Genomic DNA, 17,087 nt, shown 5'->3' on the forward strand with positions numbered 1-17,087 from the left:
AGTTGGGGGCTGTTCAGCCTGGAGAAGGCTGCATGGAGACCTCATAGCAGCCTTCCGATATCTGAAGGCAGTCTATAACGATGCTGGGAAGGGACTCTTCATTAGGGACTGTAGTGATAGGACAAGGGGTAATGGGTTCAAACTTAAACAGGGGAAGTTTAGATTGGATATAAGGAAGAAGTTCTTTACTGTGAGGGTGGTGAGGCACTGGAATGTGTTGCCCAGGAAGTTGTGAATGCTCCATCCCTGGCAGTGTTCAAGGCCAGGTTGGACAGAGGCTTGGGTGAGATGGTTTAAGTGTTAGGTGTCCCAGCCCATGCAGGGGGGTTGGAACTTCATGTTCTTAAGGTCCTTTCCAACCCGAACTATTCTATGATTCTATGAAATATCCTGTGTAGTTAGGTCCCAGCTTTTAAAAATAACTGCACAGAAAAATTGAACCTTCTTCATGCATGAGATTGAAAATTTAGTTTCATTAATCTTTTGTATATTACCTAGTGTGATCTAGGGGCTGAAGACATTGCTAAGAAAAGTGATACTAGATTTATTTTATTAACTTTTCCATTCTAAATGTGTTGATGAGGTTCTCTTTTTCCTACTTTGTCTTGTGACCTCATCTTAAAGTTAGGCAGTGAGTGGCTTTTAGTAATAAAAACAAATAACAGTATAACTAAACATAAGGTAGCTTTTCACTGTTTTTTTGCCTTCTTTGTCCATCAGTCCACTAAAATTATGTCGTAGTTTAGACTTAGCTGGTAACTCGGAACCACACAGCTGCCTGCTTAGCTATCCCCTTCTCCCCAGGAGGGATGGGGAGTAGAATTGAAAGAATGTAAATCCCGCGGGTTGAGATAAGAGCAGTTCAGTAACTAAAGCACAATGTAATACTACTAGAAGTAATAATGATAAGGGAAATAACAGGCGGAGAGAATACAAAATTAAAAGGGAAAGGAAATAAACAATAAAGTGATGCACAATGCAATTGCTCACCACCTACCAGCCGATACCCAGCCTGACCCAAGCGGCAGTCTGGGCCTTCCGGGTGTCTACCCCCAGTTTATATGCTGGGTATGACATGCTGTGGTATGGAATACCCTTTGCCTAGTTTGTGCAGGTGCCCTGTGTCTGCTTCCTCTGGCTTCTCATGAACCTCCTCACTGACAGAGCGTGGGCGACTGAAAGGTCCTTGACCAGGGTAAGCGCTACTGAGCAACAAGTGAAAACATAAGTGTGTTATCAGCATTGTTCTCAGAATAAGACCCAGCACTGCACCAACTACTAAGAAGAAAATTAACTTTATCCCAGCTGAAACCAGGACAAAGTTCAATCTTTTGAGTGCTTCACAGAAGAGCCACCATTTCAGGCATTTGGCAGCAAGCAGATGACTTACTTCTTAAAGTTTCTGCTATTTAATCTGGTTTCTAATTTTCTGACTGTCAGCTAGACAGTCTGCTAGACCTTTTGCAGAGCTTTTCTGAGATGAATTTCAGACTCTACCACCAATTTCTGCCTCATAATTCAGTTCAGTAATAGGACAACAGTAGCCTTTGACAACATCAGACTTTTGGGGTGTTTATCCCCCCCATTCCAGAGGAAGTATCCTCTCTTCACATGTTGTGGTTTAAACCCAGTCAGGCAACTCGTTCACTCACTCCCCCCCTTCTTTCCCTCCCCCTACTCCCGGAGGGATGGAGAGAAGAATCTAAAGAATGCAACACCCACAGGCTGAGATAAGAACAGTTTAGTAACTAAGGTATAACACAAATCACTACTGCTACCACCAATGATAATAATGATAAAGGAAATAACAAGGGAAGAGAATACCTCACCTCACCACCAGCCAACCGATAACTCGCCCCCCCAGCCCGACCAAGCACTGACCCATACCTCCTCCAACCCCACAGTCTACCAGCCCTTCCGGGTAACTCTCAGTTACATCCGGGCGTGACGCGCTGTGGTTTGGAATACCTCTTTGGTCAGTTTGGGTCAGGTGTCCTGTCTCTGCTTCCTCCCGGCTTCCCCTCCTCCCTGGCAGAGCATGAGGCTCACAAAGTCCTTGGCCAAACCAAAACATCCTTGTTATCAGCTCTGTTCCCAGGCCTAAAGTCAAAACACAGCACTGCACCAGCTACCACGAAGGAGAAAAATGACTGCTACTGCTGAACCCAGGACATGACAGAAGAGGGACATATAAATAAATAAGCTAACAAAACAAAGAGAAAAGAAGGTCTGTGTCTTTTAAAGTAACATTCTTATGTATCCACAGTTTGTAGTGAATCCACAGGTTTTCCTGACCTTGCATGTTTATTGTGAACTAGGCAATTGGAAAATATGCTGTGCTTTTTGGTTGCTTTATCCCTCTGTTTTGTATGGGGTCGTGAATTGTCCAGGAGAAGACGACAGGGCAGTCTTCTGCCTTCCAAGTTTCTGGGATGATCTGTGGAGGCTGTTAGAGGACAGAAAGCAGCCTTACTATTTTATGTCTTTTTGGTTGATCTTTTCCTCGGAGATCTGGCTAGTGCTTCATTCTGAAGACTGATATGTTTTATAGAAAAAAGGTGGCTGATTTAGTTCCTCCTATAACTGGAAAGATGAAATGGGTATTCGGCATTACGTTTTTTTTCCCCGAGTTCCATAATTACCCATTTAGTGATTCAGTGAATTATTACTTTCAGTAAATTTGTAAAACGCAGCTTAATTTAAATGTACAAAAATATAGTTAAAGAAAGCAAGTACTTTCTAGCAGTGTAATGTCAACTCATTAAGGAAAGGAAGTCTTGTGCAAATCCTAACCACAATTAATGCAGTCCTACAGAGCCAGAGAGCAGAGCTGTTTATTGTGATGTAGACACTTGCAGTTCTGTACTCTCTCAGTAACCTTGTTAGAAACACTTATAGCAGAGGTGTTACCATTTGAAGGGAACACTTAGCCTCTCCTAGAGGACTGAATCTTAGTCTCAAATGTAATAATAATCTAGTGGTAATTGATGTTAATTGAATACTAATATTGATTACACTTTCACCATTGGAAATTACTAACCTGTGTGTTGTGAAAATCTTCAGCAACTGCACCTGGTGGTACTTATGACCTTTGTGAAGTGTTTTCACAGAATCATAGAATACCAGCTGGGAAGGGACGTCAAGGATCATTTAGTCCAACCTTTCTTGGCTAAAGCATGACCAAGACTAGATGTTCCAGCACCCTGTCCAGCTGAATCTTAAGTGTCCAACGCTGCAACACTTCCCTGGGAGATTATTCCAATGGCTTATTGTTCTATTTGTGAAAAACTTCCCTCTTGTGTTCAACAGGCATCTCACAGGACTAAGTTGTACCTATTACCTCTTGTCTTTTCCATGTGACTCCTTGCAAAAAGTAGTCTCAGTCTTCTTTGTTAGCCACCTTTTTAATACAGGAACATGGTGATAAGGTCTGCCTGACCCTTCTTTTCTCTAAACTAAACAAACCCAGCTCTTCAGCCTTTCCTTATATAGCGGGCTGCCCAGTCTTGTGATCATCTTTGTGACGTTTCTCTGGATCCCCCCCAGCCTATCCACATCTCTTTTGTATAGTGGGGAGCAAAACTGAACACAGTATTCCAGGTGTGGCCTGACAAGTGCTGGGTGGGATAATGACTTCTTTATGATTGCTGGTGATGGCCTTGTTGATGTAGCCCAGTTTCGAGATCTTCAGATTAAAATAGCATGTTATAGAACACAAAAATCTAAAAGTCAGTGTTGTTTTCTTAGAGATATGAATTAATAAAGATGTTTATCATATTGGATCTGGCTTTATCAACTATTTTACCAGAGTTTTTGTAAATTTCTCTGCTTAGAATAACAAGAAAGAAAATGAGGATGAATATCCAAAACCTAGCATTCGTTATAGAGGAAAATATGGCGAATGCTTTAATAGTTGAAGTTACGTGAGATCACTGAAGGACTGATTTGTCTTACTTCATCTGCCTCTTTGTCCTTTTGGTAGAGAGGGAATGGCTTATGGATGCTTTATTTCTGTTTTTCCACATGTTTTTCTGTTGTCTCCTTTGTTTTGAAAACCTGTATTGTTCTGTGAATGTTGATTGCCAGAAATGTCAGCTGAAGAAATTGTTTCAGTTGATGGAAGTATTACAATAGGTGTGGGGTAAATAGTGATAAAAGTGGTAATTCAGGCTGTGATGTAGAATTAGATGTTCTTTCAAAGTAACAGTAATGTTAATCATCAGTTTATGTCGGTTTTATTTGCTAGGCAACAGCTTAACAGTGATAGCCAGGAAACCTAAACCTTATATATGGAAAACAGGAAAGCTGGACAGTAGGTAGAAAAATAATCACACCCTTTTGTTGCTCCATACTAAGGTTTGCATTAGCAGAATGAGTCTGTATTAGCTTTGGGCTCTTCAGATCAATTTCTTCTATAAACAGTATATACAATGTGCTGATTTACTTGCACCATACCGTAGCTTTCCTTTCCTTAAGTAAACAATGCATATATTCCATGTCATAGGAGGCATCTCATGTTTCATACAGGAAAACTATCTTTATATACTTAAATTTTCTAACTCAGCTAACTTTCTAACAGTTACACTGGGTGAGTAAGTTATCAGGACTGATATAAGATGATCAGATATCTTTTTACTCTTCTGTCTTAACATAAAAAAAAAACCCTTATTTTATTGCTATCAAAACCTTTCATTTATAAAAAGAGGATTGGAAGCTTCAGTATAGAATAGTAGGATAACTGTAACAAAGTACCTTTATGAAGATGTGGATTCTGTGGCAGTGTACAAATAAATTTCCTATTTATTTAGCTACTTCCCAAGCTTTCTCTGAGTCCTACTAAGCAAAACCCAAAAACAACAGCAAAAAAGCATCTTAAAATCAGCTAGAGAAAACATTGATGCAAAGCAACTTTGCTTGCTATGTCTCAAGCATACTGCTTTCTCCTGTGGATTTAAGATCCCAGAGGAATTTGTTTTGAAATAGACCAAGTATTTCTGCCTGGTCCTCCCTCATATAAATAATTCTGGTAGGTTGGAGTGCTGTTTTGGGAGAATTACAGAGGCTGTATCAAAAAGAATGGAAAAATAATGAACCTTTTCCCGTGCTTGCTACATGGATTGTGGCCACTGTGGTAAGGCTTAAAATGATTCATGCACGCGCGGAGAGAATACAGGCTCAGTCCCATTGGCTGGCCCAGTTAGTCCTAAGACACATCAGAGATGTCAAGAAAGCTGTGTTTTATTAAGAAGATAATAAGAAAACTGATGAAGCCTAGAGATTAAAAAAAAAGTGTACTTACACTAATGGGTTGTGGCCAGAATAATATTGGCAGAAACACCAGCATAAAACTATTAGTAATGCTAGCAAAGCTCAGAATTAGTTTTTAACACTGGCAGTAGTTTTATGGGGGGAATGAAAAAGGAAAAATTATAGTTATTTTGGCATGGTCTCAGACTTCCTGGTTTTAGAATCCAGTAGTATTCCCCAAGTTCTATTTTTGTTATTCTACAAGTATTTAAGATACTTGTAAAAATCAGTGAAGTATCTCTTAAATTTGGGAGATATGATTTGCTAAAAAGATTCGAATGTGTGTTTGTAAGATTTCTGGCAAATAATATTGAAATAATTACAAGTAGTCTTATTCCCAGAAGGCTGTGGAAAATGTTGAATGCCGATGTAAAAAGTGTATTGAGACTGAAAAGCTGTCTTCGCCATCTAGATTTTGTTTGTGGAACATTGCATCTGCACTAGGAGTTACATTTTAATGACCAGTTTCAATTTGGTGGTATTTACAGACTCCTTCAGTTTTGTCTGTTGTTTGGGGGTTTTCGTTTTGTTAACAATTACTGGTGTTCCAAAAGAGAGAACTCTTAAGAAGGTACAATTTTCTCGGGGGAACAAGCTTGACTTTTTTTTTTTTCTTTTTATCCCCACCCCGAAAATGTAAACTTTTGGGTAAAGTGAAAGGATTTGTAAAGACTGAGAAGTACTCAATAGCATTTGTAGTTGCATGGACTGGATTAATGATGAGTCCTTAGTTTTTGGGTTTGTTTTCTTTTTTGCCATGTTTGTGTGCTAATATCAGAAGTTAAGTTCCAAATTTGCTATTTATATTAATGGAAGGAAAATAACTCCAGGAATTAGCAATAGCAACACCACACATTGTACATTGTTGATTCTTCTGCTGCATTAAATTTATGCATCTCTGTCTCAAAAGGTTTCACTAGAATTACTTTTGATTTGTATCAGGGCAAATGGAGAGAAAAATTAAGCCAATAGATGAGTTCCTGTATTTTCGTCTTTGTCTCTGCCACCAGAAATTGAAAGTCAGCAAAAGATGTTTCCTTGCAAAGACTCCGGATGAAAGAAAAATTGTTGTCTACAGGAAAGTATAGTACCTCTGGGAACAAGAAGGCACAGCTGAAGATTAATAAAGATTTGAAATCTATATGAAGGGGTATTACTTTTTTAAGAGAAGCAGCACTGATATGAAGAGCAGTATATTGGTAGGGTGCAAGTGGTCATTGAGTCTGTCCAAGAAAACCCAAAGGAAGCAGAAGTACTGAAGAAATGTTTGTTTTTAAAAAAGTGAATCAGTTTTTTGATGGATGCAGCTTCTTGGCATATATCATAGTTTATTTTGTGAGTTTTGTCACACAGTGCAAAGCCATATTAATTGTATGGCAGAACATACAGAACTGATAAACCAATGCAAGATCTAGGACAAGTCTGTAGTATTAAGTCGAGATAAGTAACTGAATAAAGCAATTACCTTTTAAGATCTTGTCATCTACCAAGGTAGAATACTTGAGCACCTGTTACAGAATGTTTAGGGAACTGTTGGAGAAATACTTAAGTTATGACAGATTTAAAATGAAAGCTTTTGGATAATAAGTTAGTCTTTTGGTTCTGTTAGCATTTTGATATCACTTAGCTGTAATTACAGAGTTCAGGACAAAAACAAATGCCTGAATATATTATTTTATCAGTTTGTCACAAGCTGTGGGAAAATATTCAGGGCATCATTCTTTTGGAAGTGCTAAGGGCAAAAGAATACAGAACTAAGCTTGATAAGATAGAAGATAGTTAAAAAATTACCCTGTTTCACAAGGAATATTGGGCTTGTGTTTACTTAGTAGAGTACCATTTCTTGTTATTTGCTGTGAGAAGGTAGTGACTCTTACTGATTTGTCAGACATTTTGGGTATGCATGGACATGATCAGGAAGAAGGTATGCTTTGTTAGGACTTTGGAGATTTGGGCTCTGATAATGGAGAACATATGTTCTACTCACCCCTAAAGACACACATTTTTCATGTTGAACTTGGAGAGGTTTATTTCTTCTTGAGTAAACAACTATTGCAGCATAATACTTTTAAGTAATGAGCAGTAGCATCATTCTCCTAGATTGTCAAAAAGGTGATGAGGATTGTGTGTGTGTAAACAGAGGATGAATTTATTAGAAAATAACAGTCCTTTCAATGTATTTTTACCTAAGTTAAAATAGAAAAGAGGTTTGTGTCATCACCTCAAAGACTGGATATGAGACTTCAGTCCCTCAAATTTATTTCCTTGACTAAGTTTTCATCTGCTGTCTTCTCTGCAGGTGTATGTATGTTTGCATAGGTGTGCATTTCTAGACAGATACATACGCTCATGTATTTGTTACCAAATTTTGTACATAGTACTGCCAGGACAAATTGGAAATAATTTTGCTGTATTTCTTTGGTAGTTCTGACTCCACAGGCTTTACCAATATTGTAAGTATTTAGAAGGTGTTGGATTTCTTAGAGATTATTTCCTTTTAGCACCCCCTAATTTTAGATGTTACTTTTCAAGAAGCTCCATATTTATAGTGCAGATTGAAACTAGAGACAGTTTCTAATAATCCTGCTTTTCTTCTTCAGTGGTAACTTTGGTTACACTTCTGGTAATGTTACGATCTTATTATCAGTTTCTCTGAAAAGCAAATTCCTTCTCTCCTTCCCATTCTGTTCTCTGCCATAAGATTCTAAATCTGTCATGCTGGTTAACTAATCATCATTCAAAAAGCATGTTTTATATACTCTTAAGATTGTACCTGAAAAAATCAAAATTAAAGCTTTCTTCAAAATTATCCTAATTAGATAGAAATTTTAATGTGAAATTTTTAATGAAATATTATTGGATTGGGGTAAGCATAGGGTGAAATAAGGACCCATATTTTATTTAAAACCAAAGTTTATTACTTCATTTTCTGTCATAATACTATATTTAACACTGTTTGTCTTTGAACACACTTTATCATCTTTCATTTGTAATTTACTCAGTACTCTTATTTATTCTCATTCATTCACCATTGTCTTTAAGGTCTTCCCCAGTAAATCAACAATAATGTTTTCTTCCTACATCATCACTAAGTTCATTCACATGGATACAGATTTTATTAAAATACCCATCTTTGAATATTTTGGAAGTTTACTGTCTTTTCCATTTATATGTTGTTCAAGTGTCCCAGGTTCCTTCACTAATAAGTGGTTTCACTGATAGAATGGATATTAGGTATTTTGTTTAACAGTGTCTTTTAGCATGAAAAGTAAATATATGCTGATGCATGTTGAGATCTATATACTTTACATAAAAAAAGTAAGGGTTTTTCCTGTTTTAGCTTATTTCAGGAACTGAGGTTGTCTTTTTTTTCCATCTTCCCATCCTCCTATGTGGTACTTGTTTTTTCAAATTGGATATACATGTTGGTGCTATGGCCAGTATGAAAAATTGGTCCTGTTAATCCCATTCACTGTATATGAGCTATCTGCAAACATAAAAAACAAAATAAATTTTACTGTTTTGTTTTGAATTAGGCTCATGCACAGTTAGTTCGAGAAGTCGATGTAGAGAAGGTGTCAACTTTTGAGAATCCTTACGTAGATGCAATAAGAAGCTTATGGAGTGACCCTGGAATTCAGGAGTGTTATGATAGACGACGGGAGTATCAGTTGTCAGATTCAACTAAATAGTAAGTACATGGTGGCTACAAAAAACAATATATCATTCTCTCTTTCTAACGAAGTGATTTTTACCTTTTAGGTTCTTATACTATACATCCGTTTACATATTTGTATGCGTATGCAGCACAAACCTAACTGAATATACACTTACTAAATTGTTTTTAGAGAACATTTTCAGGGGAGGAGTACATCTAGTTCAGGATTATGTCCATGTTTTTTTTGCAGGGTGTCAGTCTGTGATTATCTGAAGATTCTAACTAGGGATGGTTAGTTACTGTTGGTTTTGTTTTCTTTGTTACACCTGTTCAAGCCCTTACTGTCCTTTGACATACACTCACAAATGCAAGCTGGAAATCAGAGGTCTGGGATGACATTTATGTGCAGAGTAGTTTGAGAGTTCTGGCCTAGCACAAGACTTTATATGTGATTTAGTCAAGGTGAACTCATTTGTCTCTTGCTGATGCAATTTAGTCAGCTGAAAAACAACAGATGCATGATGTACGTCTTCTCTGATTTGCTCCAGTGCTGTCACCACACCATTTTCTTCTGCGACATTTGCCCTATGCATAGGTTCCTGTTATCCTATGCAGTTTGCTGTCCAGTGAGCTTGTTAGCTTCCCAGCCTATCACTTCTATCATTTCTGTATGCATGCTTTGGTGCAGAGTAGTGCAAAGCACAGTGGGATCTCTCTTAACTGGATTCTCACTTTCCCCATAAAGGTACCATACTGTGTTTTGTTCTTTAGTGTTAAGAAAACAAATAGAATATTACATAAAGTGAAAAACTGTAGGGTGCATAAAAGGTGAAAAGAAAATTTAAGAAACAAGTTACTGACAATGTACATTCATACTGTTTCCATACTGAAATGAGTAGCAAGCATAAGTGGAAGGTGAAACAAAGCTTGTCTTACACTTTGGATTTCTTAGATTTGTAGGTGCTAACTTTGTTTCCACAAAAGATGTGATGCTGTTTTTAAAGTTGAAATACACATAGGTGTTCTGTGTGTCTTAGAGGATAAAAATAGAATTACTTACTCTCCAAAGTAGGAAATAGTCATCTAATGCTACTTCAGATGAAATTGTGCTGAATACCATAGTTTTGACCTAGTTCGAATGAAATTGTCATCATGTGTATCTTTTGTATTAAAAATAGTAGGAAATAATTCACTAAGCTGTAGAAGCAAACTGCCAGTCACTGACTTGCAGAAGGCATATACTAATTGATTCGTTACTTTTCAAGCTCAGCTTGTTTGGCAGTTTCACATGAGTTTTTGCAGATTTGGTAACTTTAATCTGTTATAGTTCATAATATGGATTTCTGCAAAACCTGTTTTAAATGAGAATTGTGAATCATTGTATATAAGTCTTTAGAAAGGCCTCCCTTATGTTTGTGCTTGCAGGTAGGGTTGTTTTTTCCCATAAAAGCAATTAGCAAAAACTAAAGGAATGTTGTTCCAAAAATACGGTATGTATGTTTAGCAAGAAAACACCCAAATAGAATTTTCTATCTGTAATTCCTGTCCCAAAGCAAGAAAACAAAATGCTTAAAAGTTACTACTGAGATTCATAAGGCAGTAAGCTAGAATAAACTCCCTTGTGCCCACTGATGTTGGTGAGTCTTGATAATTTCTCCTGACCTGATGGATAAACCAAAATGGTCTGTTGTCCACCAGATCTCTTGTAAGCACATGTGTCAATATACTTTGTGAGAATGTGTCAGTATTTTTAAACATGTGTCAATATCACACATGTTATTCATGCATCCTTTGCATGAGACTCTCATCTTCCCAGCAGTTTTTTCTGTGTTTTATAGTAGTAGCATTTTCAGTCTGTTCCCTATATTGCTTTTTTTTTTTTTTTTGGCCCATTGTCTTCCTAAATCTTTTCCTCTATATTTTATGGGGTTCTTTTTTATAGTTTCTAAAGTGTTTTTTAATATACCCTGTATGTTTCTATACTTTCTGTCATCTGTTGACCTGCTTTGTCACTGTTAGCTGTGCTTTTGATGTTTTTACACCCACTGCTAGTACCCTGAAAGAATACATCAGATGTGTGTTTGTCACAAGATGTGAGGGCAGGGTCTAAGAAAGAAAACTTCCTACAGCCTAGAGGTTGATTTGAACCACTTAGCAGCTCAGCAAATGCATTTCATTCTCTTACCTCGCAACTGAATGCTCCAAAGTTCAGATGTTAATGTTGTTCTTAAAAGCAGTTTCTGGATTTCTGTGTGGTAAAGTCAAGAGCACATCAGGTAAGCAGAGATTATTCATTTCCCATATAAATTACGGGATGACTAAGCCACCTACTTACCACTAAACCACTTCTCTCTTAGATACTATTCACTGTGTGAGACAGCTATAAACCAACACCACGCTGCTGATTGCCTTAAGTAATAGCTGTGTGAGATGAAATCATTCAGTATGTACTCTACGGGGTGTCAGGACCTTAACCCAAATGTAAACAGGTTACCAGTCAACAGTCTGATTATGTCATGGCTTTTCAAAGTCTGAAGAAGGGGGAGTCAACAGTCTTACTGTTGTCATAAGTAAGAGTTCACATTTGTCTTCAGAATATCACTGATTTTTTACACGAAAGACGGAGATGAATCCTAACGATGTCTGCTCATCAAAGTTCATGTTCCACCTTTAATGAAACCATTGCATGAATTGTAAAGCTTTGGTTGTCAAATAATTTTATATAATGATACGCAGAGTTTGAAAGTTTTTTGTAACTTCAGCTGAACAATTAATTCCTTCATACCTAAAAAAAAGATAGCATTTTGCTTCCATGTTCCACTTCTGAAACAGGTGCATTTCAGTGGAATTACTGTGTGCTGAATAGGATGTGCTTAGTGGCATGCAAGGGGAAGAATCCCTGTATGAATCTTTTTAAGTTTTTATACTGTAGCAGTGTACTCCATTTGGTGGTGCTGCCTCTAGTGGTCAGAACATTTATTCTTTCACTTTGTACAGCTGTAGGGAATTCTTATATCATGGGTCTCTGTGAGCCTTTCTGGAGGATTAATACTGTTCTAAATTGGGACCTGTTCTGTGGCTGACACTGGTACAGTAAATCATGAACAACTGCCTATATAATATCTGTGTAATAGTCATCTGTTGGGGACAAGAATAAATATACTCCAAGATACATAAGAACATCATTATTTAATAAACATTTTAATACAGTTTATTGATTTATTTTTTTTTCTTCCCTTCATTTGTAAGAATGTACTTGCAGGTTCTAGCTGTATTTGGAGACGGTTTCTGTTGCAAGGTGGTAGATTCTGTTTTTATGTAGCTTTGCAGTAAGATAAAAACAGCAAATAAAAGTCTCAATGTTAAGATCGAGTACTAGCAGCAAAACCATGCTAACCGTATCTTATGCCTTAGATACAGTTCCCAAATATAAAATAAATGTCTGAAGAAAATAGGACAAGGTCTGCTGCATACAAAAGCTATGCATCTTGTAGAAAAACTGAAGATTATGCAACACAACAAGGGAAATGCAGAAAGGGAAGTGGGGTTATATAAAGGAGTATACACTATGTATTTCTTCCAGGTTCTTTTTTTTTTTTCATGCAGTACTGAACATATTTTTAATATTTCTATAATTCTTAAACCACATTTCCTATTAAGAAAAGATTGCACAAGCATTTTTTATTTGATTACTTACTTGTTTGTAGTGTTTGCTAAGGTTGGCTTTTAGCCATGTCGGAAATTGAGAGAGACAGCTAGGTAGGATTTGGGTAGGATAAAGATAAAAATAATACAGTGCAGACTCCTTCATACCTCACTGCAATGATCTTAGGTTTACTCTGTTTACATTAAAATTAGATAGTTCTAGAAACTGATAAACGTGCCTTGACTTTCCACCAATGGTGTACAGGCTCAGAAATGCAAACCTACAGAGAAGTTCTGAAAATGAATCATAGAATCATAGAATAGTTAGGGTTGGAAAGGACCTTAAGATCATCTAGTTCCAACCCCCCTGCCATGGGCAGGGACACCTTACGCTAAATCATATCACCCAAGGCCTCGTCCAGCCTGGTCTTGAACACTGCCAGGGATGGAGCATTCACAACTTCCCTGGGCAACCTATTCCAGTGCCTCACCACCCTAACAGGAAAGAATTTCCTTCTTATATCCAATCTTAACTTGCCCTGTTTAAGTTTGAACCAGTTACCCCTTGTCCTGTCACTACAGTCTCTAATGAAGAGTCCCTCTCCAGCATCCCTATAGGCCCCCTTCAGATACTGGAAGGCTGCTATGAGGTCTCCATGCAGCCTTCTCTTCTCCAGGCTGAACAGTACTTTTATTTACTCTTAGTTTGGTTTACAGCTCGTGTTTGTACTCGGAAAATTGATTCGTTTTACTGTGCTGCTGCTGCACGTTAGCAAAGAGGCCACTTGTGTCAGTTACTCTGGCAGTTCTGTGGGGTTGGAAAAATCCTACTACAGCAGCTGTAACATTTTGCAAATGTGGAGTTGAAAGGCAATCAAATAGTATGCATTTTAAAAAATGTAGAAAAAGGCTTTTCAAAGCTTGTTTTCTAGCATATGGCCAAATTTTGGGGTAGTCTCAGCCAGTTAAGAGTTTTGCAAAACAAACAAAAAACCTCCCCAAAACCACATCAACCCCCACAGCAGGATGGAGAGTAGCCCAAACCAATCCCAGAACAGCCAGGCTGCAGAGGACAGAGATATGCCAAATATTATTTGTTTGCATCATTAGCCTTAGTCATAGAATTTGGTTAGGATTTTATTTTCACTTTCACAGTCTATATGTGCATGAAAGCATTTTGTAGAGGGTTAGGGTTAGTTTTCTGTTTTGCATTAAACCTGCAGCATTAGGGTTGAAAAGATGTAAATGTTTGTGGTTACTATAATACCTGGAAAAAGTCAGCCATGTGGTATCTGTCTTATGCATGGCTGAATACAGTGAAAACATTTGCATGTTAAGTGTTACTGGTAAGCCTTGATTTTATAGCTGTGGTTACACTGAAATCTTTCAACAAGCTGTATGTTAAACAGCAAACTTTCGTAGTTTCTTGAGGCTTGTCCCTTCCGTTTTCCCCTGTACTCTCGTTCTCCCCATACAGATCAAGAAACTGTCTTGTTTTGCTGGCTGGTTGGTAGGTAACAGGTCGTCTTTTCTGGTTTTAGACTGACCAACCGACCCTTTTATCAGTGCCAAGTAATTACCTCTATCTCAACATAGAATCAGAGAGTCCTAGAATAGTTACAGTTAGAAAGGACCTTAAGATCATCTAGTTCTAACCCTCCTGCCATTTTTTGGTTTTGTTTAATGATTTCTCTGGGAGTGTTTCTCAGTGTGGTGCCAGGCACCACAACTTACTTCAGCAGTAAGTTTTGAAGACAGTCTGTGCTCACAGGGTATCATAGGCAGACTGCCTCTAAGCGCAGGGTTTATTAAGGTCTTAGTGAATTCAGCATCTTGGTACCTCAGTTTTGCCTGCTGAGTCTGGAAATAGTTGTTGGGCAACACTGATGAACAGAACAATCCAATTTTTAACCTTTGAAAGGGAAGCAAATATTAGATGGATGAAGGTTGTAGCTTTTCTGCCTTTGTCTGCCCATGCCATACTGCCTTCTCTTGATTAATTGGGCTTTCCACTAAGCGGTTTGAAGTTACAGAAATCCCTCTTATGGAATAATTCTTGAGAAAATCCTACTTTATCACCTGATTATTTTCCACAAAAGTCTGGCCTTAAAGATGCTGGAAAATAGTAGCTGATGGCTAGTGGAGGGTGTTTGAAGTTCCTGCCCCAGGTTTTTTCATGTTGAAGGTGCTTTAAGACCTCATTCCCAGAAGGTAAATTCAAGTAAGTTTTGATCATCAGTTTTTGTTAGGTGATGTAGCTTTTGGAAGTGAATTAAGACTGGATGTTGAGCAACCTGTTCACGGTGATGGAGTTGTATTTAACCTCTTGAAGAAGGTTATTGTTTAAAACAATTCTGGTCTGTTTGTTAAGGCTAAGAGTCTTACCTCTCTGCTTGATTCTTCTATGAGAAAGGGAAGTACAGAGCCAGTCAGGCTACTCCCATGATCCCACTCCTGCTGTTTAGTTTGAAATGTGCACAGACAGTACCTTTGAAACGTGCTCCCTTTCAAGGGCCTTGTTAGCACCTCCATAACCTGGCCAGCTTCCCTGGAGCTGGCTGCAGGCTTGGATCTTGTCATAGGTCACAGGTGATGTGAAATACCTTAGAAATAAGTGCTTCTGTCTCAGTGCTGACTGGGAAACAAAAGGCTTCCTCTCCTGGTCAGCGTGTAAATCACAAGCATGCTGCTGGGCAGGCGGTGGCATTTCTCCTGACATCAGCAGAGGGCGATGCCCGCAGCGCCTTACATGCTCATTGCCTCAGTAATGCACCACATGCCTGTCACTATAGCAACTCCTGGGAAAATTACCTCAGCAGCTTCTAAAATCCATTTTTACATAAGTAATTTACAAAATTAAGTTTTTAAACTTAGTATGCATTATATAAAAATTTGCTCAGACCTATGTGGTTTGGCTCATTTGGGCTGGCAGTTCTTTCGTGTGTGGTTTCTTTTTTTTTTTTTTGGGGGGGGGGATGTATTTTGTTTTTTGGTTGTTTTTTTTTATGTTGGGGTTTTCTTGTGGGTTTGGTTTTTTTGTTTTTGTGTTGTGTGAGTTTTATTTGGGTTTTTTTTTTGTTGATTTTTTTGGTTGTTTTTTTAGTAATTTTGTTCCTAGCTGAGTAGTTAATGTTTGGGTGAGAGGCCATATAGCTATGGTGTGTCTCCTCAAAGTTAAGACACTTCTTAGCAGGTGCTCAGCATGCCATATGACTGAGACCTTTATGGCTTGCCCCTAAAGGTTGCTGCTTGCCTGTAAAGTTGCTGCTGCCTATACAGCTGAACTCCCCATGGTAACTCTGGTGGTGGTTACCTGCTTTTGGATTGGCCCGGAGGAGCAGTGCCAGGGTATTTCCAATACCTGTATCATTATTATGGTTTTAAATTTTGAAGTTTTTAAGCTGAGGAAACATCTGCTTTGGGCAGTTGTTGGCAGCAGTCTTTTTGTGGAAGGTCATGTGTATGACAAGTCTTGTGGTTTGCTTGCAAGAGTGCATGTGCAGCCATTTCTAGTATGCACTGAAAATTTAGTGTCATTGCAGAGTCTGAGCGCAGTATTTGTGCATACATTTTGAGTTAGGCACTGATCCTGAAGTATCTAGTGCGTATCTTTTATGTGCTTAATTTTTTTGCACAGGATTTATTTGCCCAGGCAAGTGATGTATTTGTCAGTACCTGCTTTAAGGCAATGGTGAATCATTTATTTAATAAGCAGATGTACAAAAAAGTCTACGAAAATCTTCATCTTCATTCACTTCTCACCCATCTGAATTCAGAGACTCGAGACATTGCACATAGCCCTGGCTTCATAAAGTTCTCTTCATAAATTTCTCTGATCTGCTTGCAGATAAGTCAGTGGAGGAAGTAACTCCACCCTGCTTTCCTGTGAGAGCTTATGGACTTCCCGCACCCCAGGCTGTAGCCATCAAATAAACTAGATTAATTTGAGCAATTTTAGTAGTCTTTCTTCACTATTCCAAATAATTTTACTAGAAATGTGTTAGCATTTTTAGTGATTTTAGAGTATCTTGAAGGGAGCTTTATGTTGCTGATGAAGGCAAAGCCTTCAGTCTGATTTTCAGAAACATGTTGAATCCCACTGAAGTTGATAGCAGAATGTGAAGTTACATATCGTCATACAGTAACAGAAAGTGTTTCTGATCTGCAGAACTGTTAAAGTCAGTAGCAGAAAATGCCTATTTGCTTCAGAGCAACAATGCACAAACTTCATTAAAATGTGAATTCCAGCACAAGTAATTTTCAACAGAAGTGCCTTTGCTTAAAAAAAAAAAAAAAAAAACAACCAAACCACAACAAATCAAAACTTGAAAAAAATGATTTTTTTTTCCACTTAAAAAGAATTTCATTAACTGTCTGCGGTATGGTCACAGCATGAAAATAGCAGTCATAAAAGATTTAAAAATAAGGTTGCACAACAAAGAACTGGGACATTTTTATTTAAATAAATGGATACAGT

General features: G+C 37.9%; 1 protein-coding gene across 1 annotated transcript in view; it reads left to right on the forward strand.

Moving 5' to 3' along the window:
* Positions 1 to 17,087, forward strand: part of LOC130595432 (guanine nucleotide-binding protein G(q) subunit alpha) — a 119,177-nt gene that overhangs the window by 84,837 nt on the left and 17,253 nt on the right. Inside the window, exon 3 of the mRNA XM_057402134.1 lies at positions 8,844 to 8,998. Coding sequence (XP_057258117.1) covers positions 8,844 to 8,998 — 155 coding nt within the window. The remainder of the gene's footprint in view (positions 1 to 8,843; positions 8,999 to 17,087) is intronic.

Source organism: Pezoporus wallicus, unplaced genomic scaffold (assembly GCF_028554395.1).
Source record: "Pezoporus wallicus isolate ANWC-B61680 ecotype Strahan unplaced genomic scaffold, APGP_CSIRO_Pwel_v1 contig_6275, whole genome shotgun sequence".
NCBI classification, from domain to species: Eukaryota; Metazoa; Chordata; class Aves; order Psittaciformes; family Psittacidae; genus Pezoporus; species Pezoporus wallicus.